This window comes from Pseudopodoces humilis, chromosome 1 (assembly GCF_049639895.1).
Source record: "Pseudopodoces humilis isolate 2021_Gansu_Grassland_sample_001 chromosome 1, ASM4963989v1, whole genome shotgun sequence".
In the NCBI taxonomy this organism is placed as follows: Eukaryota; Metazoa; Chordata; class Aves; order Passeriformes; family Paridae; genus Pseudopodoces; species Pseudopodoces humilis.
This window is the reverse complement of record NC_142200.1, coordinates 1,424,079-1,451,281: the sequence shown is the minus strand read 5'-3', so window position 1 is coordinate 1,451,281 and position 27,203 is coordinate 1,424,079. Positions and strand designations below refer to the sequence as shown.

The 27,203-nt window shown below is 47.5% G+C and overlaps 3 protein-coding genes across 3 annotated transcripts; all 3 read right to left on the bottom strand.

The window, feature by feature from the left end:
* Positions 1 to 1,415: 1,415 nt before the first annotated feature.
* LOC102102411 (lymphocyte antigen 6E-like) lies at positions 1,416 to 6,434 on the bottom strand. The gene is made up of 3 exons (XM_005516870.2): positions 6,281 to 6,434; positions 2,526 to 2,645; positions 1,416 to 1,640 (listed from the first exon to the last, which is right to left on the bottom strand). Exons 1-3 carry the CDS (start codon positions 6,330 to 6,332, stop codon positions 1,429 to 1,431), a joined length of 384 nt encoding a protein of 127 aa, XP_005516927.2. The 5' UTR covers positions 6,333 to 6,434; the 3' UTR covers positions 1,416 to 1,428.
* A 4,713-nt stretch (positions 6,435 to 11,147) lies between these two features.
* LOC102102231 (lymphocyte antigen 6E-like) lies at positions 11,148 to 16,170 on the bottom strand. Its single transcript, XM_005516869.3, has 3 exons — positions 15,908 to 16,170; positions 12,425 to 12,544; positions 11,148 to 11,756 (listed from the first exon to the last, which is right to left on the bottom strand). The coding sequence occupies exons 1-3, from the start codon at positions 15,957 to 15,959 to the stop codon at positions 11,548 to 11,550; spliced, it is 381 nt and encodes a 126-aa protein (XP_005516926.1). The 5' UTR covers positions 15,960 to 16,170; the 3' UTR covers positions 11,148 to 11,547.
* Positions 16,171 to 19,444: 3,274 nt separating this feature from the next.
* On the bottom strand, positions 19,445 to 23,354 carry LOC102102054 (lymphocyte antigen 6E-like). The gene is made up of 3 exons (XM_005516868.3): positions 23,198 to 23,354; positions 20,611 to 20,730; positions 19,445 to 19,898 (listed from the first exon to the last, which is right to left on the bottom strand). Exons 1-3 carry the CDS (start codon positions 23,247 to 23,249, stop codon positions 19,690 to 19,692), a joined length of 381 nt encoding a protein of 126 aa, XP_005516925.1. The 5' UTR covers positions 23,250 to 23,354; the 3' UTR covers positions 19,445 to 19,689.
* Positions 23,355 to 27,203: the final 3,849 nt, after the last annotated feature.

The window sequence follows — 27,203 nt, the reverse complement described above, 5'->3', positions numbered from 1 at the left end:
TGCTCAGGGGGGTGTCAGTGTCCTCTTGTCCCTGCCCACCACTGTGGTGTCATTTCCTTCGATTCCCCTCCATCCATTAAACACAATATTTCAAACCAGTCAGCAGATCCAGAGCTCACAGCACAAAACATGAAGTTGATGTGGGATCTTTCATCCTCCTGGAAAACCAGCAGCTCTGAAATCCAGGCACCATGAAATGCCTCAAAAACCCACATCCTTCCAAATGTGCAACCAAAACCCCGCAGAGCCCCAGGGCAATTGGGCAATTTGCTTTAGAAAAAACAAAGATCTCGTTTAACCATCAAACACAACAAAAAACCCGGCACCCTTCAATTGTTTGGACCAGCTCTGGTTTCTCCCAGGACACAGCTGAGCTAGGGATGCTGCCAGCTTTTTCCTTTTCTTTTTTTTTTTTCCCTGTGTGTTTTCCAGGAATGGGAGCTTGCAGGAAGGGCTGTGACCCAAGAGGCTCTGAGCTGTTTGTGTGAGTCCCTGGCTGGCTGCCCTTCTTCTTCTCTGTGACACCCCCAAGCCTCCTACAGAGCTTTTCTGTCTCCCCTCAGCTGCAGCTCCCGTGGGGAGAGGAGGGAGCAGAGAGCCTGGAGGGCGAAACCAAACAAAGCTCAACACAATCGATGGTTTCTCTGCCAGGAACGTGGGTCTGTAGAATGCCTCTCACCATCTCTGAATGACAGGGATTGGCGACAGCTGTGTGAGGTTGTTTTGGCCCTGGAAAAGAAAGAAGGGAATAGATATGGGGATGTCTTTTCCAGCTGGATGAGGGCCATGAGGAGGCAGTGAGAGCAACTCCCAGCTCAGCAGGCTGCCCCCATTCCTTCCCTTCTCCTTCCCACCTCCACTGCCTTTCCTCCCTTTTCTCTAGTGAGAGAAGCTCATTTCAAAATGGGAAGGAAAGAGCCTGAGGAGCCAGAAATTGCTCCCCTCTGAGGCTGGAGAAATGTCCACAACACTGCCAGAAATCAGCTTTACTCCCACCTGCTTGTTTATAAGCAGATGTTTGCTAACCAAACTCACTGTGGACAAATTCACTGATCATCCCCTGTGCTGATACAGCTGTGGAGCCGTTGCCTGTGCTTCAGGCAGGGTGGGATGTTATTCCTCACAGAGCTTTGAAAGTAAGAGACAAAACTACGCCTTCAAGGATCTCCTCAGAGCAAATAATGATTTGAAGCTTGAACATGTCAAAAAGGCCATTTTCTATATGTTTTCTTAGGTGAGCTGGATGTCTGGGGACACTTTGGATTCAAGTAGGCTCAGGAAATCAATGGGAGTTCAGCACCTGACTTACCCAGGCTCTCTCGAGAATCCCAGGGGAAGCTCAACCACAAAACACAAACCTCTGAGAGTGGAAATTATCCCAGAACAACACTTTTATTTCAGCCATCACGGGGAGCTCTTCCAAACCCATTACAATCCATATGCAAAGATGTAAGTGGCGCTGGCCAGGACACCCAGGGACATCACTCCCTGGCTGCTTTGCCTGCTGTTGACTCCATTCACGTTGCACAGGGGTTTCTCACAGCAGGAAACATTCTGGGAGCTTTGGGTTTGTTGCTGACCCATTTCTGGACACACTGGAGAACACATCTTGGAGATGACGTATTTAGGCTTGTTGGGCTCTAGTGCAGGAAAAAAAGGTGGGGGAAAGAAAGAGAAAAAGGAGGATGAAAAATCATTGTTTAAATATTTTCGTGGCTAAATCTGTTCTGGTGAGTAAAGGAAGGCCAGGCTCTAATCCTCAAGGCAAATTTAATGGAATTAATCACAGAATCATGGAATGGTTTGGGTTGGAAGGGACCTTAAGGATCATCCATGGGCAGGGACACCTCCTACCAGAGCAGGTTGCTCAGAGGCCTGTCCAACCTGGCCTTGGACACTTCCAGGGATGGGGCAGACACGGGGTCATAGAATCCTAGAAATGTCAAGGAGAAGGCCTTGGAAAAGGCCTTTAAAATCATCAAGTCCAACCAGGACTTCTCTGGGCTCCATGCTTTTAGGTTTTGCCAGTCCTGACATGGCATTAGCAGCTGTGGCTTTCAGTTCCAGCTGCCTGAAGTGATGCTCAGCTGGTCGTTCCCACCAGGATGGCTTTTCCTACAACATGAAGACAGGGACAATGCTCTGCATGACCTGAGATCTGGGATAGGAGCACGTGGAGGGCTTTGAGGGCACAGAGCCCCCAGGACAGACCTGAAGGATTGTGCTTTGCACAGGGAGTCAGCCACGGTGAGGTTTGGCCGAAACACTTCTCAAAACAGTTCTGGGAGTGAAACTCGCACAGCTCCAGGTGTGAATCCACTCCCTGGTGCTGCTCTGTGTGTCCTCATCATTTCCCCAGTTTCCAGCAGGAATATCAAGTGTGTCTGGACACTGCAGGAGGGAGCCACAAGGTCAGTGTCTCCTAAAAGTTGGTCATCAAGGCCCGTTGTTCCTGTACTGGGATGAAATCCCATTCCTGGGACTGCTCTCCTGCAAAACAAACAAGGTGTTGTTCCCAAACCTACTTGTCCCCGCATCCTTCCGGATGGTCACGCAGTGTTTGTCCTCCTTGGCACACATGGAAATGGTCAAACAGTCCTTGTTGGACTCCTGTTCTTGGCAGGTGTAGCACATGAATGGATAAACTGGGGGGAAAAAAAGGGGAAAAAGCACATTACAAGGTTTAAAAACCACAAAAGCTCCAGTGCAGAGATCTCAGTTTCCCTCGTTACAGCCTGAGGAATGTTTTTGTGGGAATGACCGGTGGCTTTCTTTATCTCCTGACCTGTGGCAGCAGCGCTAAATCCCTCTCTGTCTCCTCTGGCTCAGGCTGCGAAGTGTTATCGATCTGTTTGCAATCCCTGGGAGCAGGAGATGTGAGTGGAATTCAAGGGTTTGGGGGCTTTTATGAAGGAGATTATTGCTGAGCCACAGCAGCTCAATCCTGAGGGCTCAGCCACAGGAATTGCCAATTACTGCTCAGGGTTTCTCCTGGGCACGGCTTGGCAGGGAGAATTTAAAGATGCCTGTAGCATTTTGAGGAGGTGGACAATGCCCAGTGTCCTACTTCTCTTTCATCTGGCTCAGAGACTGCTGTCACATCTCTTTTTTTTTTTTTTGTGCTTGAACATCACTGAACTGGCCTAACCTCAGTTCTAGGAAGTCTGGTGAGAGTCCTCAGATGCTCTGTCAAACTCCTGTTTTTAGCATAAAATCAGGAATGAATGGAGAATCTTAACCAAAAGCTTGGTTTAAGTGCTCAAGGCAGATTTGGTGAGATAATTCCTACACCTGCAGCAGTGGCAGATGATTGGCAGGAAGGTCACGCAGCGATGAGTTGTGTCTCCTGCCAAGAACGTCTGTGCCTGCCCTCAAAACCAGAATGTGGCGGGTCAGACCTCTGGAAAGTAGTAAAGCAAAGGAAAAAGAGCAAAAACAGAGTCTGGGTGATAAAACCCCCCAAAATATGTGCAGAGCCAGCCTGGCAGATTGAAAGTGGTGGTTGAGTTCAGAGCTCCTGAAATGACCCAGAGCGGAGTGTGGGGCTTTGTGATTGAGTTCCTTTAAAAACAAAGCTAATTTCTGGAAGGAAACAAAGCCAAATGCTGGCTGAGTTCCTGCCAAGTCTGGGTCCAGTGTGTCACTTTGGAAAGGGCAAAAGCAACTAAAGGACACGTCCCTGTGAGCGCACTTTTGCCCGATAAAAAGTTGGCAGTGAGAAAGTGGAAGAACGGCGAACGGCAGAGGTCACTGCATGAAATGAGAAGTTTCTGATAGAAAGGAAGGAAAAAGTCATCAACTGTTGATTCTGTGCAGCTTTTTTTTTTTGCTTCATTCACCTCTACAAGAAGTTGAATTTTCGTATAGAGAGTAGAGGAGATTCAGGGATGTTTTAAGGAATTTTTGGCACAACCTTGAACGATGTTATCCTCGAGCAAGCCCAGGAAACACAAGCTGCTGAAAATTCCAGGGAGTGGGTGCAAAGCCAGCCATGAAAACACCCTCAGAGGATAATTCCCAAGGATTATTGATCAAACTAACTGGGGCAATGGAAGGAATTCTTCTCCGTGAGGGTGGTGAGGCCCTGGCACAAGTTTCCCAGAGGAGCTGTGGATGCCCCTGGATCCCTGGAAGTGTCCAGGGCCAGGTTGGATGAGGCTTGGAGCAACCTGGGATAGTGGAAAGTGTCCCTGCAGGAGCTGGAATGAGAAGATCTTGAAGGTCCCTTTCAACCCAAACCATTCCATGGTAAAATCTGTGATTTTAAGTGATTTTGACGGATGGACACAATCAAAGAGTGAAAAGGAAGAGTGGGTGCAATGAAATAAAGAGAAATAAATTACAATAGATAAAACTTAGATGTAGGGCTGGTTTGGTTGCAGTTCAGAACCACAGTGACAGCAGCAGGAGTCAAGGGTGTCAAATTACAGCCATGGAAACACGTGTCAGCCAAGGGGACACAGGGAGAAATGTCATGTGCAAGATACACAGAGTGGCCTTTCCACCCTGGCAAGGCCTCAGCTGGAGCCCCGGTGCCCAAATCTCTCTGGGGCACTTCCAAAACTATGCAGAGCGTTTGGAGAGGGACCAGAGGAGAGGGAGGAGAAAAGGTCAGAAATGTGATGGAAATGTGATCTTGTCAAAAAAAAATGTTGGAAGGGTTTAGCTTGTTTGTTGAAAACGAGAACATGCTGAGGAAAGCCACAGGAATCTTCTTCCTGCAAGAAAAAAAGAAGCAGCAAAGAAGAAAGTAATAAAATATCTTATGTGTCCCGTGGTGGAAATATGGGAGAACAGTACAAAAAAAGATGCTAAGAGATATTAAAACTAAATTCCTAAAGGGATGAGAGTCTCTGAGCAATTCCAGGCTGTGGAATCTTCCCTGTTAGAAACTTTCAGGGACACCTTAAGCAAATATCTGCCTAGTCTTGTCAAACATTGCAGCAAGGACTTGACGATCTTAGAGGTCTTTTCTACCCTTAAATGTGATTCTATGAAAAGGATAAAGACATTTTATGATCTTTTACTGGACACAAAATATCCATAACAGTGGGTTTAGGGATGGAAAAGGCAAAAGACCCTCTTTGGTCAGCTGAGAGATCAAGAGTTTTGACCAAAATTTGGTCATTAGGGTCTTGGCTGAGACCCAGGAGACCTGAGAAGGACCAAATGCCAGTTTCCACATTTTCCTTTGTCCCAGTTTTAGGCCAGAAAGCTGCAATCTCTTATTCTGGATCGAGGCTGGGCCACAGAAAGGTGCTTTTTTACAGAAAGTGTAAAAGTCTGCCCTTAAATCCATTAGGAATCTGCTGCCATTATCAAATGTCGCCAGCAAGGAATCCCACCATGAACCTGTGATCCTGGATCTCTCTGAGCTTTCCAATTTATCCTGGATTTATCAATAACTTATCAATTATTCCACACTGAGAACATTGCCTTTGAAAATTCTCCTCTTCTGTCCATGTTACACTGCTTCAGTCAGGAATTGTGGGCACTAAATCCATTTTTTTTTTTTTTAAGAACTGAATAACCATTTTCCCACACCAAAACTGGCCGAAGGTCCTGCTCTTCCAGGCACGCTGGAGAACCATTCCAAAGGATGTAGGAGTAGGGGGTTGATACATCAGTGATAATTGATTAATTAGATGCCTCTTTCTCAATCAGATTCGTATCGTGGTTTCTGGGAAACCATCAGGTGTGGGGGAAATTTTGGCACTCTGGTCATCATTCCCACATGCCAGGAGCAATGGAGCAATGTGTGTGTCTCACTGCCAGCAGGAGGACAGCACTCAGCCCTCCCTTTGCAAGCGGGATGCCTTTAGCATGAAAAGTTCTTTCACCTCTGCCACTGATTTAATCTACAAAAATTCCCGGTGTTGCATTTTCTAGGAAGGCATGTGGCAAACCACTACAAGGGAGGAAGCAGCAGGACGGAACAATCTCTAAAATACTCAAAAACTGAAATTATCAAGAAAAAGAATCCTGTTTTGTTATGCTTTCTATCATTTCCAGCTTGCCTTCTTTTGGAAGGTGCCAAAGACCACAGTGTGGATTTAACCTGGCATCCAGCACCACCAGAGCTTTAGCACTGGAAAGGAGAATCAATTCATCAGATTCTTATTTCTGCATCAAATCACTGGCTGAGATGCAAAAGGACATCGGTGACGCCATCACAACACTGCAGAGCTGCTGACAGCCCTCTAAAGCTTTCCCACGTGGAAAATTGCCACCATCTTCCCCCTAATCCTTGTCTCGAGCAGGAGCAGCATGAGAGGCTCACCTTGTTCCACACAGAGGGCCACAGCCAGCAAGGTGACAAGAGGAGTCCTCATCTCCAGCAGATCCTCCCAGCAGGACTGGGAAGCCGTTTGGAGGGCAGGTTTTATACCCCAGCCCAACGGCGGCAGTTTTACAGGTTCCCGACGGCTTTGCGGGAGGACGTGAAATCAACCCCAGGGTGTGGAATGTTCATGTGGGAGTTTTCCACTGCGGAGCCCTTGGAACGGGCTGGCACCTTGGGGAAAAGCCCTTTCAGCCACGCATTTCTTGCTCTTCCGGTCGTGTGAGTGATGGGAAGTCGGGATCTGCTCTCTCCTCCTCTGAATTTCTTCCTCTCCTCCCTTCCAGAGCCACTGCTCTGATGAAAGCAGAGCCCGGAGGTACGGGGAGATTGTCCTAGGAATTAATTTTTCTAGTCCTTTTGCGCAGACAGCATGTGACGTTCCAGGGTTTGCACCGTTCATTTGCTTTAATTATTCAACAGCACCAGACTCAGCCTCTGAGCTGGCCCAAGCTGTTTTACCTCAAAATCAGTGTGTTTTACACTAAATTAAATTAGCTAATGGTTGGTTAAACAGAAGATTTTCCTCAAATTTTCATGTCAGTCTTCATTTCTTTATCAATTTTCCTCTGGTTAATCCCTCTGCTTGTTCTTTTTCCTGCCTGTAATCCTCAAATACCTTGTACAATTTTGATTTAATGAAGTTTTTCTGCTATCCAGGGATTCTTTTAGAGGAGCTGCTTTTCTCCACGCCCAACAGTTTCTTGAAATCAGGCCTCCATTTCCAAGCCCACAAATTGGCACCCTGGAATTGCAGCTCTGCTCTGGAAAGAGCAAATCCCTCAAAATGTAATTTTTTTCAATCTCTCTTCTTAAATCAATCCTTTTGCTTTTATTTCTCTGTGTGGCTCCTCTCCTCTGAATTCCTCAAAATCTGTTCCTGACAGTCTGGGATAGAGACCCTCATTCAAGATGCATCTTGTAAGAGCTCAAGCTGCCAAGTCTAAAACAAGATAAGTCCTGGACAGCAGAAAGAAAATATTGTCAAACCCCGCTTTTTCTGGCAATTATGGAATAACTTAACTGGCAATTCCCTGCATGTAGCCATCAGCAGGGTATTTTTGTCTGTTTCTAACATGAATCATTCCAACACTGGATGATTTCCTGATCCATGTGACTGTCTGACACCTTTTTCAGGCCCTCCTGATCTGCTCCCAGAATGACATCATCAGGTGGTGAATTCCAGAGTTGTTCTAGCCCTGGGTCCAAACAAACATTCCCTGGGTTTTGGAGGTTGGTGAGGTCAGCGGGGATGTGGTGATGATCAAATTGAGCCTTGTGCTTCACACAGGATGACCTGGTCCTTTGCCCCAGTGTTTTATAAACAGGTTTTTCTCCCTCATTAGTGGGTGTGGCTCCTTGCTGGTGTTTTGCAGTGAGGGCAAAATAAAAGAACCTTTTTTTTTTTCTTTTTTTTTTTTTGTCTTATTTATCCCATAGATTTGTATTTATTCCTTTGCCCTTCTATATCCCTGCTCCTGTTGATTTCCATAGAATCATAGACGGTGTTGCTAGGAAGGGACCTTAAAAATTACCCTGGCCCAACCTCATGCCATGGGCAGAGACACCCTCCACAATCCTGGGTTGCTCCAAGCCCTATCCAACCTGGCTTTGTTGACTTTTCCAAGGTCCATTTTATTCTCAAAGGAATCTTCTTGAAATAGGATCAGCACAAGTCAACTCTGACTTTGACTTTTGACTTCCGACTTTTGACTTTGACTTTGACTTTGACTTTGACTTTGACTTTGACTTTGACTTTGACTTTGACTTTGACTTTGAAGGAGCAGCGAGGCTAAAACATTCCCAGTACATCCAACAAATATGTACTAACAAGAGAAATTTGGGTGGGAAATGGGATTTTCTATGTTTTCTAGAAGCTGTCTCCAGGACATTAATGTCTTCCTCACTACCGTGGTTCTAAGGTACCGTGGAATGCTGGAACATTCCCTCTTTCCTGGTGCATGGAGAGCATGGAAAAGAGATTTATTTCCCAACAGAGCAGGTTACAAAACTCAAAAGCACTCGGAGGCATCACCCAAGGATCCAGGATGGTGAGGGTGTCTCCTGCAGTGCAGGATCACAGCCTGGAGGAGGGCCTGGAGCAGGACAGGCCTTGGACTTGGGACTCCAAGTGAGGAGTTTGAGATTGAGAAATTGATTGAGGAAGACTGGGGAACAAAAAAAAAAATATCCCCAAAGAAGCTGATTCACCTCTCTGGAGTAATATTATTATCCATGCAGGAAAATTAAAGTGGATCAAATTGGAGCCATGAGTTGGCTCTGTGACAGGAAAGCAGCAGTCAGCTTTGAAAAATGGGTTGCTTTTGTCCCTTTCCATGGCTTCCAGGAGATTTTTAGACCCAGTGAGGGTGTTGCTTTGATCTCCTGGGTCCCTCCTGTCTCTTGTTTTGGCACTGAGGCACTGTGTTGGATCTGGGCAAATAAACAGGGAAAAGGGGGAGAAATTTCATGTTGTGAGGGAAAAGGCAGGGGAATTATTCAAGGAGAGCAGAAGGCAGCACAGATCCTTCAATACCAATGGTGGGAAAGCCCCGAGAGAGGGAAAAGAAGGACCAAAGTTAAAGTACCTTCTGCAGACGCCTCATTTAGGCAGGGAAAGGCCTCCTTGGCTGATCCAGGTCCTGGTGCAGTGACTCAGAGCTCTGAGAAATGAGTTTTATATAATCCTCAGGGAGAGAGAGGCAGTTACCTCCCAGGATCAATCCCAGCTACTGGAATGAGACTCCCATCTCCTTCCCAAAAGCCCTCCAGGCATCAGACGTCTCTGCTCATGGAGCAACTCAGGGCTCCCATGTGAGGAGTGTGCAGCCATGGGAGGCACCAGAAACACAGGGTGATGGAAGGATTTGGAATTTGGGAGCAGCACCTGCATGGGAGGTGTGAATCAGGATTTCTGAAGTCTGGCAGAGGCTCCTCTTACACAACACTCCAAGGGGAGGGTTCACCATGGGAGCTCTGTGTTTTTAGGACCTCCTGTGCCTCGGGGAAGTTGCTGTTTCCACCTCCAGATAAGGACTTTGGGATGTGGGTCAGCTTTGGAGCACACGGATGCGTTTCATTGGGCACTAGGGAAAAACCTATGGGATCGGGGGGGAAATCAGGCAAGAAGGAGCCACCCATGATGGAGCTGCTCCCTTAGGGATGGCACTTCTGGACTCCCAGAATATGTTTATGTTTATAACTTCTCCATGCAACAGCCATAACTAGGGCATGAAACCCCCCAGGGGTGTCCCATGTGCTTCCATCACCTTTGCCATGCCAGGATCCTTCCCATCCCAAAACCTGTCAAGTTCAGGCAGCCCAAAACACGACCTTAATTTTAAACCTGGCTGCCAAGGGCAGGTCTGGACTCCCAAGCTCAGCAGAACAAGACCTGAGGCCTGTCTTGGCTTCTCCCTTTGCCAGCCATTTGTCCCTAAGGGATCCTAAACCTGTGGATAGCACAGGATGAAGATTATTCCAAATAGTTCAGTTGTCACCATGTTAGGAGTGGAGTGTGGGGTGGAATATGGCCAGCCAAGGTCACAGAATTGTCTTGTTTGGGGTTTTTTGATCCGTGTCACTTGAATATCCCTAAATTTGGCAGGAAGGGACACAGGGTGAGGAGAATAAATCCAGCAGATGGACAGAGCCAGCTCAGCTGGGATAGGCATTAAAATCCATGGGGAGAGTGGAGAGACTCATGGCCAAAATCAAAGTAGCCTTGCCCAATCTTGCATTTACACCTAGGAGGAAACAATGAGCTGAGGCAAGGAAATGGAGTTTGGATGGAAAAACCCAGAGTAAGACTGGAGGAAGAAGCCAACAAGGAAATGTGGAAAACAACCAGGAAATGCAGGGCTGAGGTTGGACGTGGATGGGAGGAAGGTGAACAGGAAAGGGTGAGAGCAGATCGGGATGAGCTGGAGCCATGAGCCTACATTTCCTCGGCAAAGCTGTTGTAAAGAACAAAGATGTGACTGTTCCCGAGCGTCGTTGTTCCTCTAATCCCAGCAAATGCCTGTCAGAATGAGAAGTACCTGGAGCTGTGCAAGGAGTCTAGGCAGAGAAAACCAGCTGGGTGAGCTGCAGCCAGCTGGTTTCCCTGGGAGATCTTCCTTGGGATGGTCCTTGTGGAGACCTCCTTCATCCCAAGAGAATGCAGTTCAGCCTCCCTGGAAGGGTCGGAGTGAGCAAACCTCTCATTCCTAGGATTATCCACAAGGAAGGTCAGAGCAGGGTAATGAGTCCCTTCAATTTGAACTTGATGAGCAAACATAAAAGATTTATTTGTGATGTTAATATTTTTTCACACGAGTCTGAAAAATTCCAGGTTTCTTTCCAGAAACCATCTGTCTTTTCCTACTATTTTCCTTTAAGCACCATGCAAGATACTCTTCTCCCCTTCCTAAATAAACCTAATGCTTCTAATGGAATTTCCACTGGGAGATCTTAAACCAGTTTAAAGAAAATGCTCCAGATCCCTTCCCGTCAGGCCCTGCCTTGTCCCCTCTCTTTCCTGGAGAGCACAAAAGCTGTTTCCTTCCAGGCAGCTGCCCCAGGAGAGGAATTGAAAGGAAGTTAAATAGAATTCAGTTTATTCCGAAATAGAGTCACAAAGATGCCATTTCTGCCAGTGCAGAAAAATAAAATCTGAGGAGAGGCTTCCTGAAGTGAATGCAAAGTAATTTTAATATATTTCAGCATTATTCCCATTCAATTTGCAGGCGAACGCCTCCACTTTTATCCCATAACATGGATACATCCAGCAACTACGCCCAATGTGCCACACCACACAGCCACACAATAGAATAAAATAACACTTTATTGTGCCCAGTTTCTGTTTAACAACCAGAATATTAAAGGCTTTCTTGGAGCAAAATGATACAGGGTGGAAAATGGGAAGAAAATGGCACAAGAGAACGGCGGGGATAAAATGAAAGGCAAAAAATGCACAGAATTATAAATGCCAGAAGTAGGAGAGACAGTGACCACATGGGGTCATTCTGCACCTGCAGGGCTCCATTTTACCCCTTTCTCTCCCAAACATCATTTTGTGTTGTCATCAGAGCGTGGAAAGAGCAAAAATATCTCCAGATGGGAGGTGACCTTCCAGGTAGGAGGCACAGGGCAGCATTCCCACCTGATGGACCGCAGCTTGAACCATGCCATGCAAAGCCAAGCAGCTCATTTTCTCTGAAAACCCCTCAAAAACCCATCCTGAGGATGCATGCGAGACTGGCCAGGACCCCCAGGGTGAGGATGGTGGAACTGGTTTTCACGCTGCTGGCCCCGCTGATGTTGCACAAGGAGGTCTCGCAGCAGCTGGTGGCGACTCCAGCGATGCCGATGTTCACGTCAATCGATGGGCAAAACGCAGAACATTTCTTGGTGATTCTCTGGCTCCGGTCATTGCCTGGAGTGGGAGGGAGAGAAAACAACAGGAAAAGTTCAGTTTTTCATCTTGGATGGGTTTTTTTTTTTCCCCCAGGTTTCCATCATAGCCTTCCATCCATGGGGAATCTGTTATTCTGCACTCGATGCCGTTGGGTTTCCCCTCGGGTTTCACCACATCATTGTTTGTGTATGTGTGACCTATGGACACCATCTCCAGGCCTTACAAATGCTTTGCTGGTTTCAGGGCCAGCTGAGGGCAAGAATTTGGGACTCATTTGTACAGTGTGAGATTGCAAAACATTGTCACGGTGCCTTGGGATTGCTCCTTCCACAGCACCCGGCCCTTCCCATTTCTACCACCTCATGGGCATAAACTTGAGCTTGGAATTGAGACAAGCACTTTGTGCAGGGATAATAAGAAGAATTATTTTTATTCCATCATCTCTCTGCCCTGAGAGTGGTTAATCATCAGTATTTAATTTGAATTGAGTTCAATCAGAAGTATTTTTATGATATGTTGCAACAGACCCAGGCTATGCCGAGTTCCCACCTTCCCAAGATTTGTTCTCTGCGTGCTAAAATCCTCATTAATTCCTCCATTGTACCTCCTGGTGGGGTGAGGATGAGCTGTCAGCCCCACCTGAGCCCCACCTTGTCCTCAGAGCCTTGGGAAAGCTCCACACTCACCAATTCCAGTGGTAGAATAGGATGTCAGACAGTACTTCTCGTTATCTGAGCATTTGGTGGTGCCAAGACAGTGGATGTTGGAAGTTGCATCTTTGCACGAGAAGCAGGTCAGGGAGAAAGCTGCAAAAGAAGCACAAAAACATCCATCAGGCACCTCTGGGAATATCCTTAGGAGCACAAAACTGGGGATGGATGGATGGATGGATGGAGGATCTATCAAGCCCAGTGGCCACAGGCAGAAAATTCCTGCCCCCAAGGACTCTCCAGTAGCCAGATTAAGCTCAAATTGCTGCCACAGCAGTGGTTTGCTCATTTAGGAACCCTCAGAGATCTTCCCTCTGGATATTTGGTTGACTCTTCCTTGAATCCATTGAAACATCTGGCATCTTCAGTGTCCTTGGGAAGAACAGCCCAGTGTCCCACTGCTTGTAGTGTGAAGCTCTCAGGTTTTCTTTCCAACCTGGCCCCTCCAAGCCTCAGTTTCTGTCCATTGGTTCTTGTCTGGAGACACTGGACCAGGGACTCTGTGGCTGGCTCATCCCTGGAAGTGTTCAAGGCCAGGCTGGACGAGGCTTGGAGCAACCTGAGATGGCAGAAGGTGTCCCTACCCATGGCAGGGGGCTGGAATGAGATGGTTTTTAAGATCCCTTCCAACCCAAACCTTTCTATGATCTAGGCTGATTTTCCGAGCTCTCCTGTGCCAGGAGGAAAATCTTGGATCTGTAGAAGTCCGGGCTCAGCAAATCCCTGCCTTGTCTGCTGCAGATTCCTTTTTCCAGCCATCCGTGGGTAACAACTTCCTTGCTCCACAAAACGTGCACATCTGGAACACTCTGCATCTGCAAAGCGCTTTGCTAAAATCACTGAATGAGAACAGCTGGCACTCGATGAGGCTGAAGCATCATTGAGAGCAAAGAGATCCTTGGGGAAGGATTCTTTGCATGATAAGGGGAATTTCCTCCTCATCTGTTTATCTGGCTGCAATGTCACCCTCCAGGGATTAAACTCATCCTCATTTCCAGAATATCCCTGGCTACTGGCAGTTAATGCCCAGCCAATTCCTGCAGCAGCTTTGTCCTTTAGCTTTGCCTTCCTTGCTCTTCATCTTCCCCACTCCTCTCCCTTGCTCAGGTTTCTTTGTGCCTTTGTCAGCAGTGTCCCAACCTTGCCACTGCCCTTGTTTGACCTTGGACAAGTTCAGACAGGCTCTTTAAGTGTCCTGCTAGCCCAGATCCGGCTCCAGCTCAGTCCATGACCTCAGGATCACCTTTTTGGTCTCTATTCTTCTTCTGCCTGTGTGGAAACTGTCTTCTTCTCCCACTCCAGCCATCATCCCCTTCTTTCCCATGGCCTTTCCTCTTGTGGTCCACAGCCCTCACATTCCCTGCTCTTCCTCTCTTGTCCCTCACTGACAGAGGCCATCAGACAACTCAGATCCCACCTCCCACCATTCCCATGGTCACTCCAAAAGCCTCGGATGTGGCTCTCTTTGACTTCATATCCCAACTTTTTCAATTTGCTTCCTGTCATAGTCATTCCCATCTCCAGAACCTCCATTTGTCCTACCTGGCTCTTGTCTTCCATATTCTCCTGACCTTTCAAGCTCAAATTTATTTTTTCAAGCCTGGGACCCTCCTTTAGATCATCCCTGTCCAAGGTGTTTGGCTTCATTCTCTTTTCTCATGCAAAATTTGATTATATGGAATATAATATGGAATATTTCAGCTCCACCTCACTGGGAACCACCCTTTCCTCTCAGAAAGAGAGAAACACTCAGTCTCCAAACTGGATTTTCCAGACACAGAGCTCACTTTAATCCTTAGTAAATGCAGCATCTTTAATCCAAGCCCATTCCCAGAAAAACTTCCTGGATCAGTGCAGGAAACAGTGGGGCTGGTTACATGCCCAAATCCTGCTTCATGCCAACCTCCCAAAGCTCCTAATTTCAGACTCCAGTTGCCCTGGGAGTCTCCTTGGCAGGAGAAGGGGGAAGCAGCATCCAAGGAAGAATTTTTCAACCTCTCTCTGTGCTCCAGAGATGTCTGACTCACCAATTAATCCAGGACTTTGGGACTGGCTTCTAAACTGGCACACCCTGAAGTCAGGGAGGACAATTTTGGTCAAGCTACAGAAAAACACTTTAATTTTATTTCATTTCTTGAGGTTGCAACGAGGGTTGAGAAGGGAAGGGAATTTTATTTCTTCCAGATGCAAACCTTGAGTTAATCAAGTCTGCCTTTGGATGTCTCCACACCCACCAAGACCTCTGTTCTAACTGAAGAGAAGAATTCCTCAAGGAATTTGCTCTCTCATTCCTTGATCCCTCAAAAAAAAAAAATGGGAGTAAAGCTGCAGGAAAAGATCCTTTTGTTTGCCTTGACATTCTCAGCTTGAGCACAATTCCAAGTTTCAAGCCTGTGAAATCAATCAACAGGAATATTTCCATCCTCAAATTAAGTGGGAGACAAAGAGGTCTGTTAGTCCAGGACCAGAATGGCCAGGAATTTGCAGGTGAAATCCTACAGGGAAAAATTCAGTTTGCAAACAGGCAAAGAACTCCCGAGCTGAGGAAATCAACCTTTCCCCTAAAACAGAGGGATATTCCAGGCTGCACCTTCTGTTCCCTGCCTGTCCCAGAGCACAAGGCATGGTCTTTGGCAGAGTCCAACCAGGAAAAATGAGGTGCAGCTTCCCAGGGCTCTCCCAAAAAATCCCCCAGACAATTATCAGAATGAGAATGGGACTCTGCATCTCAATCCCAAAGCATCAGCTGGGAATCATGGAATCAAGGCTGGAAAAGACCTCCAAGATCATCGAGTCCAGGTTTACCACTAAACCCCGGCTCTGAGCACCACATCCACTTATTTTCTGAGCACTTCCATGGATGTGATCCCACCGTTTCCCTGGGCAGCTTGGATGCTCAACCACCATGATGCAGTTTTTTTCCTAATAGATGAAACTCCACGATCTTAGAGGTCTTTTCCAACCTTAGGGATTCTGTGATCAGCAAAGTTGCTTCTGGAAGCAATAAGGAAGAGCTGGGAGCCAGAATTGCATCTTCTTGTGGCTCAACCACCTCTGTCAATTTAGGAAATGATGGTATGAGGTTCAACCAATTTAAAAATAAAATAAAAAGAAATCAGGCTTTAGTGTCAATTCCAGAGATTTGTCCCGTTCCTGCCCTGAATATCCCTCATGGATATCCCTGTTCCCATGGAGCTGCCCTGAGGGCTCTCAGATCCCACTGAGCCATTCCAGAGGCTGGGCTGGGTCTGCAGGAATCATCTGAGGTGGGAATCTCACCCCCCACCCCTCATCATCATCCCTCCAGCTTCTGGTGGGCTTAAACCCCCTGTCCCCTTCTCCTGGAATAACTCCTTCATCACCCTTCAGCTTCGCCATCCACACTGAAAAATCCTGGAATACCAAAGGATGCCCGAGTTTTGGGAGGGTTCCGTGCAAAGCGATCCTTTCGGGACTCACCACTTTCCGTGCACAGGGTGATGCCGAGCAGGACCAGGAGGAAAAGCTTCATCCTTTAGAGATCTGTGAACCTCCAAAATAAGCAGGGCTTGGGCAGGGCAGGTTTTATACCTCTGCAGTGTCTGCTTTGATGCAGAAATAATAACCAGAGGCTGGTGTGCCAGATGATGGATACCTGGGAGCAGCGTGTCGGGGCTTGTCTGGAGAAGGGCGTTTTGTTGGAAATCTGGAAGGGGGTGTGTTTTCCCCCACAACTTCTCCTTTTCCTGGTTGTTTCACAACGCAGCTGCTTCCAGCTGACGTGAACTCTGCAACTGTTTCTAATTCTGGAGAAGTGGGGGAAAAGCAAAACATGAAAACAAAGCAATTTTCCCTGCAAAAGAGTAAGGTTTTCCTTTCCAGGGCTCAGAGCGGGCTGCATCCTCCAAGATCGTGTCCTTGCACACATGGAAATGGAGGGAATTTAAATTTAAAAAATTGAATTTGGGATGGAAACTTCTCCCAAATGTCTCCCAGGATTGTCAAGACAGTGAGATCAGAAGAGCAGAATCCTTTCACTGCTTTTCAGAGGGGACTATGCATCATTTTCTGTCTCCTTTTTAAGTTCAAAATCAGGAATATTTCTGGGATATTTTTTATGAGGAGAAAATGTTATCTTATTAGAAAATAAATTCCACAGAGCAAAGAAAAATGACCATTTAAGTTAAAATATAGAAATAACACCCACTGCCATGGCATGGAACAAGCTGGGAATTTTTTCACAAATTCACAAATTCACCAAAAAAGTGTCAGGGAGAAAAAAACAAACCACTTAAAGCATGGAGAAGGAGGGGTTGGCTGATCAATGATCTCAACTCATTAAGTCTTTAGAAAAAGAAAATTTGTGAAATGCCAAACAGGACTATTCCATCGGATTCCCAGATTGTGCTCTTTATTCCTCCATTTTTTTTCCCCTTTAAATCACGTTTCATCCAATTTCCCTGAACAAAATCAGAACCCTCCCCATCTTCTTGGGGCTTGTTGTTGTTTTTTCCCTCCCACTGTTGCCTTTCTGCCATCAAGTCGCAGGAGCAGAGGCACAATCCCAGGAAAGATCCAGCTGGATCCTCCCACGTGATCCTCAGAGCTGCAGGAGCTGCCCCAAAGCCTCTGCCGGCGCCTCTGCCCCTTGCTGCTCTCCATCTGCTCTATTCCCTTTTTCCTCCTCTCCAACTCGCTCAGATTCCCATCTCCCGTGGAATATTTTGGGCTTCCGACATGACCCACCTCCAGCCGCCCTCTCACCGGGAAAACACGCCGGGTTCCTAAGGTGATGTCAGTTTTTCCAACACTTCCAAACCGGACTTTATAAAAATTGTCCCTCTGGAGCGCTGCATGAGTAAGGTGAGGAAATTCTGGCTTTCCCAATAGGCAGAGCATGAAACTCAGTTGGAGCAGAGGTGGCAATTACCCAGAAAATCTCCGAGGAGGGGCAAGGCTTGGCTCCGTCGGCCTCCTCAAGGCAGCCGGCAGGAGGAAAACAAAGCTCCCTCCACATCAGTGCAAAATATTGTGAAATGCTTTATTTTTCCAAAGCCAGAATAGACTTAATGAGTTTCTAGTGGCAAATCCATGTTTATTGGGGCCTATCCTGAGGGCTCCAATCCCAAGGAGATGCCGTTCCGTTCCAGAGCCAGCCCACGTTGGGATTTATCTCCAACAGCATCCCCTGACAGGTTCAGAAATAGCAGCTCAGGCACTGCTTCTTTTTTGCCTTCCCTCAAAAATCTCATCCATGTCAAACCCAAAAATATCTCCTGCCTCCTGCAAGCTGCTAAGATTTGGAGAAGGACAGAATGGAATTCTTAAAGGCTTTATTGCAGGATTCCTGACAGATTTTCCATGAGATGCTCCCGGAGTCTTCCAGCTGGTCCATATGGCCCTCCCTCTGATATTTTGTCCCCACCAGGGCCAGGTGACAGAATGAAAGGAGCCCATGAGGGCAGGAAGGACACAAAGGACACGAGAAGAACCGAGGCAAAGGAGAATATAAAACCCAGTTGACCAGAATTTGGGATTCCTGAAATTCAGGATGGTTTTGTAAAGAGTAACAGGGGATTTAACTGGAGATAAAAGTGGAAGGTGAGGTGGAAAGATGTCCCTTGACACAGTGGAGTGGAGAAGGAAAGGAGGAGAATGCTTTGCTTATCTTGTTCTAAACCTGGTTGAAATCGTCACGTAAGAAGGGCAAACAATTGTTTATTTTGGGGGGAAAATGAAACTTTCATCAAACAAGTGCTGAAATGCAAAAGTAACTGTGAAATTCAGATGTTGCTACTAAATGTGGAACTTAAAGTTGTCCGAAAGCATCGAGAAGCATCTCAGAAATGATTGTGATTAACATAAAGTGATGGGAAAAGTGATTTTAAAAAAGTGCAAAGCCCCAAGTTTCTGGGTAAACATTCCCCTCAGAAATTCTGCAACACTTTCACTTCAGTTATCCCATGGAAATGAATTCCAGAACTCCTTTCCTGACCAGAAATTAAATCTTTATAGGATGACTAAACCTAATCCCATCTTTACAACCTTCACCCAGCACTGCGGTTTCTCCCCTTTGCACGGAAACATGTGGAATTTGCAGTGCTGGTGGAGTAGGATTCCCCTCAAATCCAGCACAGGATTGCCCTCAAATCCAGCACAAGATTCTCCTCAAATCCAGCACAAGATTCTCCTCAAATCCAGTGCAGGAATCCCCTCAAATGCAGCACAAGATTCTCCTCAAATCCAGCACCAGATTGCCCACAAATAAAACAATCCTGGAAGCCTTTTTTCCAGATGCCGCTATAAAGACCCTCCCAAAATTCAATGCTGCACTTTTCCACGCTCTCCAGCTCCAAGACTATTTTATTTGCCTGTTTTAGCTATAGTCCTACTCCTCCAAGAGCTGGAGGGGATCTCTATCCCATCCCCACCATCCCTAAGCCTGGAAATGCAGCAGGAACCCTGGGAAGGGATGGAGCAGAGACCTCCCTGATCAGCTCAGAGACCTTCACCTCTCCCAGGCTCTTCCTGCCTGTTTCCCACAGGAAAATCAGGAGCAAGCAGCATCCCCAAGCAGTCATGAGGGTCTCCTTTCCATGAGGACAGATTCCAGAAGCCTTTTCCTTACCTTGAGCATCTCCAGCATCTTGGGGTGGGACCTTTACCTGTTTTAAAAGCTGGAACAACCCACCTTGCAGAGGTCCTGGGAGAACTTCCCAGTGCAAATTCCTGCAGGACCAAATTTCTGGTCCTGTCTCAGCATTTACAAAACAGTTCCTGCTGTTGTCTGTGATGGGAGCAACACAAACATCTCTGACCTTTCCAGACTGACACCATTCCTTACCTCAGAGGGATCTGGGACACCATCTGGCTCTGAGGAGTGTCTGGAGCTGCTGGATGGAAGAAAGCTAGGAAAAGCAGCCTGGAGAAGATTCCCAAGTGCTAAAAAGAGGAATTCAATGAGAAGCAGAGCTGATTTCTCAGGCTGGTCCTGGTGTGGATACAACAAACACACTCTAGAATAACACAAATCTTTATTTTGCCTGACAATTATCACACACGTGCTATCAAAAGAGCTTTTCCAGGGAAAAATTAGTATAAAACAACGGGGGAAAATAGGAGCTACGCTGCCGTATCATGTTGGGATCTGAGGCAATGTCTTGGAATCAAACAGGGTCACCGTTGGAAACACTCAGGCGAGGTTCCTCACTTGGGGAACGCCTTGTGGCTTCTCGGGTGGTCACATCTCCTGCCACCCCCGATCACAATCCCACCCTGAGCACACAGATCAGGCTGCCCACGATTCCCAGCAGGATCACAGCGTAGTTGATCCTGATGCTGTTGGCGCCGCTGAAGTTGCACAGGGAGGTGCTGCAGCATTTGGAGGAAAAAGCGGCGATCCCGAAGTTCACGTTGGTCTCCGGGCAGTCCACGGAGCACTTCTTGGTGATGCGGTATCCCGTGTCCTTGCCTGGGTGGGGAAGGGGTAAGAAAGGAGAGCTGGGATTTAGGATTCTATTGGAAGAGCTGAGCAGAGGAGAAGGATTTGCAATTTTCTTAGTTTTCCATGCAGCAATAAAAGCTCTCAGAGGGTTTGACAGGGTGTGAATCCTGGGTCAAATGTGGGACACTGGAAAATCCTTGATTGAAACCCACACCGGCCTAAATCTCCGATCTGGTTGCCCAGGTGGTGGCCAGTCAAAGGCTGACCTCAAGATCTGGGAGGTCTTTCCCAGCATAAATGATTCTGTGGTTCCTGTAGGACAGCAATTCCAATGCATTCCCAGCTTTTAAACCCGTGTTATTGGCACCCTCCATCCCAAAACATCTCAGATCAAACAGCAGAGGCTGCTCCTGAAATCTGGGTGTTCCAGCCAGCCCTTCCACAAGGTGGTGAGGCCCTAGCACAGGTTTTCCAGAGAAACTGTGGCTGCCCCATCCCTGGAAGTGTCAAAGGCCAGGTTGGAGCAACCTGGGATAGTGGGAGGTGTCCCTGGAACGAGATGATCCTGAAGGTCCCTTCTAACTCAAAGCACCACTGAAGGATTCGCACACAGCACATTGAGACACTTGAACCTCAAAATCCTCACTTCTTCCCAACAAAACCATCAATTCCCTAAAAAAAAAGTTGCCCACCAAGGTCTGTAGAAGAAAAAAAACCAATCCCAGTTCCTGGGACTCACCAAGTCCGGCTCTGCTGTAGGTGGTCACGCAGTATTTCTCATGGTCCTCACACTTGTAGGTTTTCATGCAGTTCCAGTTGGAATGTTCGTTGTCACAGGTGTAGCAAAACAGGGAGGAAGCTGGAAAAAAACACCCACGACACGGATTAGTGATTCCCAGCAAATCCCTCCTGGGAAAAACAAAGTGCCAAAAGCCCTGGGAGGTACAAGGGGAAAAAATCTGCTGTGGACAGCTTTTCGCAGCAAGTGAAATAAGTTTGGGTTTGATTAATGCGGCTTAGAAAACAAATGTAGAGAGCAAGCCAAGTTTTCTTTCTGGAATTGAGATTTTAAGGGGTTAAATTCACATTTTTCAGCCTGAGCAGCATTTTCAGGTGATTTTTTTTCCTTCTCCCCAGGATCCACGTTAGCCTTGTTGAAAACCAACCTCCAAAAGCAAAGTCCTGGCAAGGAGAGGAGGAACCAGCCCAATTCCAGATATCAATTTTAAACATTTTCACCTTACATCTACAAAACCCTGTCCAGACATGAATTAATTAATGACTAATGACACTCCTGGGAGCCAAATTACTGAGGCACCACAGTAAAGGGAGTTCCCTGGGAGAGGCTGCTGCCCTGGACAATGGATGGATTATTCCTATCAGCACCTGGAAAAGGTGTTCTCCGTGATATTTCTTCAGCAGTGCTGAGCCAGGTCTATCCCAGAGCCGGGAAAAAATTGGGATATTATTGGGCACAACTAAAGTAAATTGAGTCAAACTTCCAGTCTAGCCATTAGAACACAGATGTACTTTTTCATTCCCCAGAGGTGAATTCAGAATTGGGTGAAATTGTTTCCCTCCTGCCCAAAATTCCAAGAAATGCTCCTCATTTTGGGGCAGGGGTGACAGAGGCAGCTGGGCTGCTCTCAGGAAATCCTGCTCCATTGTCACCAGCGGTGAAGAGCTCTTGGCTGAAGGTGAACAAAAATTACGAACCAATGAGGGGTCTCCACAAGGCTGAGATTTCCCTGGTTCTGCTTTCCATGACTTTCTCAGCCCAGGAAGTCTCCTTTTTTTCACAGAACACCCCTTCCAATCAAACTTGGACTTGTTTTCAGCGAGGAAATGCCTCCCAGTGACCCTTCGAAGTCTGCTCTTGATTCAAGCTCTCATCTGCCCATGACATTTGGTTAAGCAATTCCAGAAACAGTTTCAAAAGAGAACTGAATGCCCTTTTCATTTCTAACTACCCCAAGGAGGAGAAAAAAAATCCTCTCTGTGATCTGGGGAGCTCTGGGTGTCTCAGCACAGGACTGGCTTGCTCTGAAACCTTCCCAGATGCTTCAAGGAAAGTTGGACAGTTTGGAACAACCTGGGACAGTGGAAGGTGTCCCTGCCCGTGGCAGGTGATGGAACAGGATGATCTTTAAGGTCCTTTCCAATCCAGACCATTTTATCATTTGCTGATTCTCTGCTCTTTTCCAGTGCCAGGTGTTGCAAGCTCAGGGGTTCCCTGTAGCAGGAGGCAAAATCAGCCTTTTTGCAAACTGGATTTAAGTTCTCCTTTTCATCTCTCACTATTTCCCCATCACTTGGGAGTTTTCAGCCTCCCACCTCTCCTCTGGAGGTTCCCCAACCCGAGCTGGGGGCTCCTGTCCCTTTGCAGGCAAAGCAAAACCCAGTCCTGGTGAGGATTATTGCACTTTACAGACCCTGGAGCTCTCCCTGATCTGCTTCCCTGCCAAATTTCCCAAACCACTTCCTGCTGAAGATGGAGCAGAGAGCCGCCGAAAGCCCTGATGTTCCCTAAGTGATCCGAGGAAAATCCCTTCCAGCCAGGAAACAATAACAGCTCGAGCCATTAGGGCTGCTCTAAAGCCTTTCCTGCGTCTGCCCTCCACCCTCCATTAGCTGGAGTTTTGCAAATGCGGCCAGAAATGGCTTTAGGGGTGCAAATTGTGCTCCTCGAGCTGGCAAATCCATGCCCAGAGACAAGATTTCCCAACTGGATATTCCCCCACAATTAACCAGGTATGGCTGCACCTCCTTCTAAAGAGGACGAGAGCAGTGCCTTGTGCATCCCGTTCCAATCACACTCCCAGGCACTTAACAGCTCTTCCAATTTAGGAGCAAAGAGCTCTGAGGCTTTCAAATATCTGCCAGCAGCCCCGTTACTTAATTGGAATTGTGGGGAATAAAGTGAAATGCTGGCAGGAGATGTGGTGGCGAGACCGACCGTGCTTTTGTCCACAACAGCTCCTCGAGTTTCATTCAGGAGCAAAAATCAAACCAAAGGCAAAAACTCTGAGCCCTGCTTGATTACTGTCAGCATTTTTCAGGTCGTGTCCTCAGCTGTGAGTGGCTGGAGCTGGATATCTGAGGGTGTGAGAAACCAGAATTCGTCTCCTCTGGGTTACAGAGAACCCACCTAGGAGTGAGGACTCAACCACACCAAATATTTCTCGCCGTGGCTGACGCCAAAAATGCCCCACCAAGACCTCAGCAGCTGCAACAAAAGCTGCCAAACCCTCTTGTCCCTCATTTATTCTCCTTGTTTTTCCTCACCATCCTCTCCTCCGGCTCTCCCAGCCTGCTGAGCTCCTTACCTTGCTGGGCACACAGGACTGCAGCCAGCAGGGCCACCAGAAGAGCCTTCATGGTTGGTCCTCGTGCCCTCGGAGCCGGAGCAGTGTGGAAATATGCATCCCAGGAAGGTTTTATACCGGCACTGCCTCGTCTCTGGCTTCCTTTGATTGCAATAATTTGAGGTTTGGGCAGTGCCAGAAGCCGAGATGTGATCAGTGCTGGGTGTGTTTGTGCGTAGGAACCTATTATGAGGCTGTAGATAGCGATGTTTTTTTACCTCTCAATCTTATCCAATCTTTTTTTCCGAGGCCTGCTCCCATCTGCATTGCTAATTTGGGGAGTAATTTAGCTGATCCAAACACAGGAGTCCCTTCTTGGGCTGAGCCGCCAAACCTGGAGCGAGCCAGAGGCAGCTGGGTGACTCCTTGCTTGCTGTCACCCTGCATCCTTTCTCTCTGCCATGGAATGGGAATTAATATCTCTGGGAGGTGGGAGAGGAGGCAAGGAAAGGTTTTTGGGTTGTCCAGAGCCATTCAGAATTACCTCACTTGTACAAGAGGCTTTAAGCAGGAAGCATTTCTTCAATCATGGAATCATAGAAAGGTTTGGGCTGAAAGGGACCTTAAAGATCCTCTTGTTCCACCCCTGTTCCCACTCTTTCTGCCTGGAGATGTCACTCAGAGGCTCCAATAGTCCAGGCAGGGATGGGGTTTGATGCATTTTGTTTTGTTCTTTTCAGAGTTTCCATGTGACAATGTTTGTTGCTCCCTGGAGACCGACTCCGGACGCTGTCAGGTTTTTCCAGTCCCCCATGACCTTTCCAGTCTTTCTGGGCTCCCTCCTTCTGCTCCCACAACACCTCTTGAGTCAGGGTGCAGAAGAGCCAAATGACTCAGAGTGCAGGAGAGGCACAAAGTGCACACAGACACCTGCAGGAGTTAAAAATCTACAAATGGGAGCGAAAATGACTGAGAAATAAAAGAAATCCTGGTCAAAAAGTCTTGGCAGGACCCTTTGGAGAGAAAAATGACCAAGGGGAGCTCAGGGTCAAGGTTTGTAAGGTCACAGATGCTGTGGAAACAGAAGGAAGAACATCTAGGTGCTCTTTGTTTTCCCCAAATTAATCAATGAATCATGGGATACCTTGAATTGGGAGGGACCCAAAAAGATCAGCGAGGGCAACTCCTGCCCTGCTCAGGACAACCAAAAAAAAAATCCCACTGAGGGCTTTTTCTAAGCTCTTCTGGAGCTCTGACAGTCTTGCAACTGTGATCAATTCCCTGAGGAATCTGGGAAGTCTCTTCATAGTCTCTTCCTCTGCCCACCTGCCCGCCAAATCCTGGGAAGCTGGACCCATTCCCAACCCCTGTCATGAGTTTTTTGCTTCCAAACATTTTTTCCTTTGCCCAATTCCTCCTTTTTTCGCAGCAGCAGCTTCAACACTCAGTGATCCTGTCTCGGTGTCCAGCAGGTAGAGGGGATGAGACCCCAGTTTTCCAAGTTTTCCGTTCTGTTCTCTGGTCTGACCTTGAGCAAGAATTTTGAACTATTTCATCCTTTAGGCAGGATGTGAAAGGCCCACGTGACAGATAATGCAGCAACATTATTTCAGAAATAATCTGGGGGAAAAAAACCATTCTCTCTGAGCAAGATTCCTTATAAATACAGGCATGAAAAACACCAGGCAGGAAACGGGATCTGCTGGAGCAGGGAGGGAAAAAAACAGGTATTAATCCACATGCTTGTTTAATGTATAAAACCAGGGTTGTCTCAGGCAGCTGGAAAAATGGAAAATGAGACTTCCTTCCCTTCCATCCCATCAAAAAAATCCCCAAATGAAAATGAATTATCACCCCAAATCCAGCTCATCTCAGAGCCAATCGAGCAGAAAAATGCATCTCCTCAGCGGGAAGAGGGAAAAAGGCTTGAACACAGCCCACGAGAAGAAAGAAGAAAAGCTTTGGAATTAAAACAAATAAATGAGCAGTAAATAAATGAGGCTGTTAAAGCAAAGTGCAGCTGAATAGAAAAAATGCCAAGTGAGAAATGGGCTGTGGGAAGTGGGAATGTGAGAAAGCTTTTAAATAGATTAGAGAGAGGGGAGGTTAATAATAATAATAATAATAAACAAGATTAATATTTCAGACAGAAGCGGAAAGAGAGAAGGAGGGAGCGGAGAAATATTGGTGCAAAGCAAAGTAATTCAAGGCAAACACACAAAGCTTGGGGGAAAATAATTAAGGACAGGGAGAGTGAGGTAAAGGAATAAGATGGGATGGGAGGGAAGTCCCTCCTGTGTGTAAAATGTGTATTTTCTTAGGTGCAGACCCTGTTCAGGTGCTAAAATCAGCCCTTCAAGGGTCTGGGAAGCTGCAGGATTCCCCAAATCCTAGTTTAACAAACCACTGGGGGCTCCTGTGTGACCTGGGTGGACCTGACCCCTCTCCCTGTGCCCCTGAAGGAGGCTGCCAAGGCTTTGGGAGGCATCCCAGGCTCTGGCCAGGTCCCAGATCCCTGCTATTCTTGGTCCCTGTTGGCATTGCAGTCACGCCCAGGGCCACTGCAAGGGCTCTGGGCTCCAACCAGCAGCCCAGCACTGAAGGGAACGGTGCCTTTGGAAGCAGAATCCATTTATTTCCAAGCAAGGGGTGAAGAGAGCTGGAAGAAAATCAAGGGCAAAGAGAACTGAGGGAGTGGGAGTGCAGATGGAGAACGCAGCAGGGAGGTGTTAAAACCATCTCCCAGGGACAGGAGGAAAGCAGGGTGAGGGGAGGGCAGCAGGGTGAGCCTTGCAGCAGAAACTGGGCCAGGTGGGTGTCACCCAGTGGGTGTCACCAAGGGGATTCAACAGTTAACAGGGCCTGGAAGTTTTAGGAAAAAGAAACCTTCAACAACTTGGGGCTTGGCAGCCACAGAGGGTGTTTGTGCCAGACTTTGGGAATGCCTTTTGCAAGGCCAGGCCTTTTTGTGTAACTGGAGTCAAAGCATGGTTTCAACCCAGGATGGAGGGGTGGGATGGAGCCAAATCCAGGGATGTTTTAATGTCAATGCTTCCCGCTTTCTCCCCTTTTTTTTCTCTGGAGGGTGGCTCCAACCTCAGCTCCCCTCAATGGTGAAGGGAGGAATCTCTCTTTCAGCTCAGGCTTGTGAAGTGCAGCCCCAAAAAGGAAAGGAGAGGCCATGGGTAAGGTGGGAAGGACATGGATGGTGCTCCCCGCATCCCTGAGTCACGCAGATGGTGCAAGAGGTCCAACCTGATTCCAGACAACACCAAGCTGATCTGGTTTTGTCCTCTCTTCCTTCCTTGGAGGGCCAGGGAAGGCTGGGTTGCTTCATCTGGACCTGCAATGGCAACAGGGTCTGGTGAAGAAGCACAAGTGTGAAGATTGTGGGATTCAGAAACACGTGGAAAAAAGGAAAAGCCAAGTGTGGCATTTTGCCTTAGGCCTGTTGCAGGCAGCCCGCTCTATCCCTCCCTATCCCAAAGCACATCTGGCACAGCTGTTCTGGCAGGCTCCAAACAACAGGACACAGATCCTCAGGTCATTCCCATGGCAGATGACAGAGGCTGCCAAACTCACAGCTGCGAAGGACAGGAGTAGCCCAAATCCACTGTGTGTGGATGAAATAACAGGTGATCAAGGTTGGCTTCAAGGCCAGGTTGGAGGGAGCTTGGAGCACCATGAGGTAGGAGGAGACATCCCTGCCCACAGCAGCAGTTGGAATGAGATGATCTTGAAGATCCCTTCCAAACCAAACCATGATTCTGTGACGCCCAACTCCACAGCTGTGATGTTCACCAGGAGCCTTCTTGTTGATCTCAAGAGCTGAGGAACTCGAGTGCTTTGGGCCTGCAGCCAACAGGGAACCGAAGCCACTTCATCACATTCCCTCAGTCTCCAAGATCCTAAGGGATATTTCAGCCCCATCAGCTTGGAGCGACATCAAACAGCGCCATCACGCTCGGAGTCAAACCTCCATGACTCACACCCCCAGAAAAATCCTGATGGAAAGGCCAGATCCAGA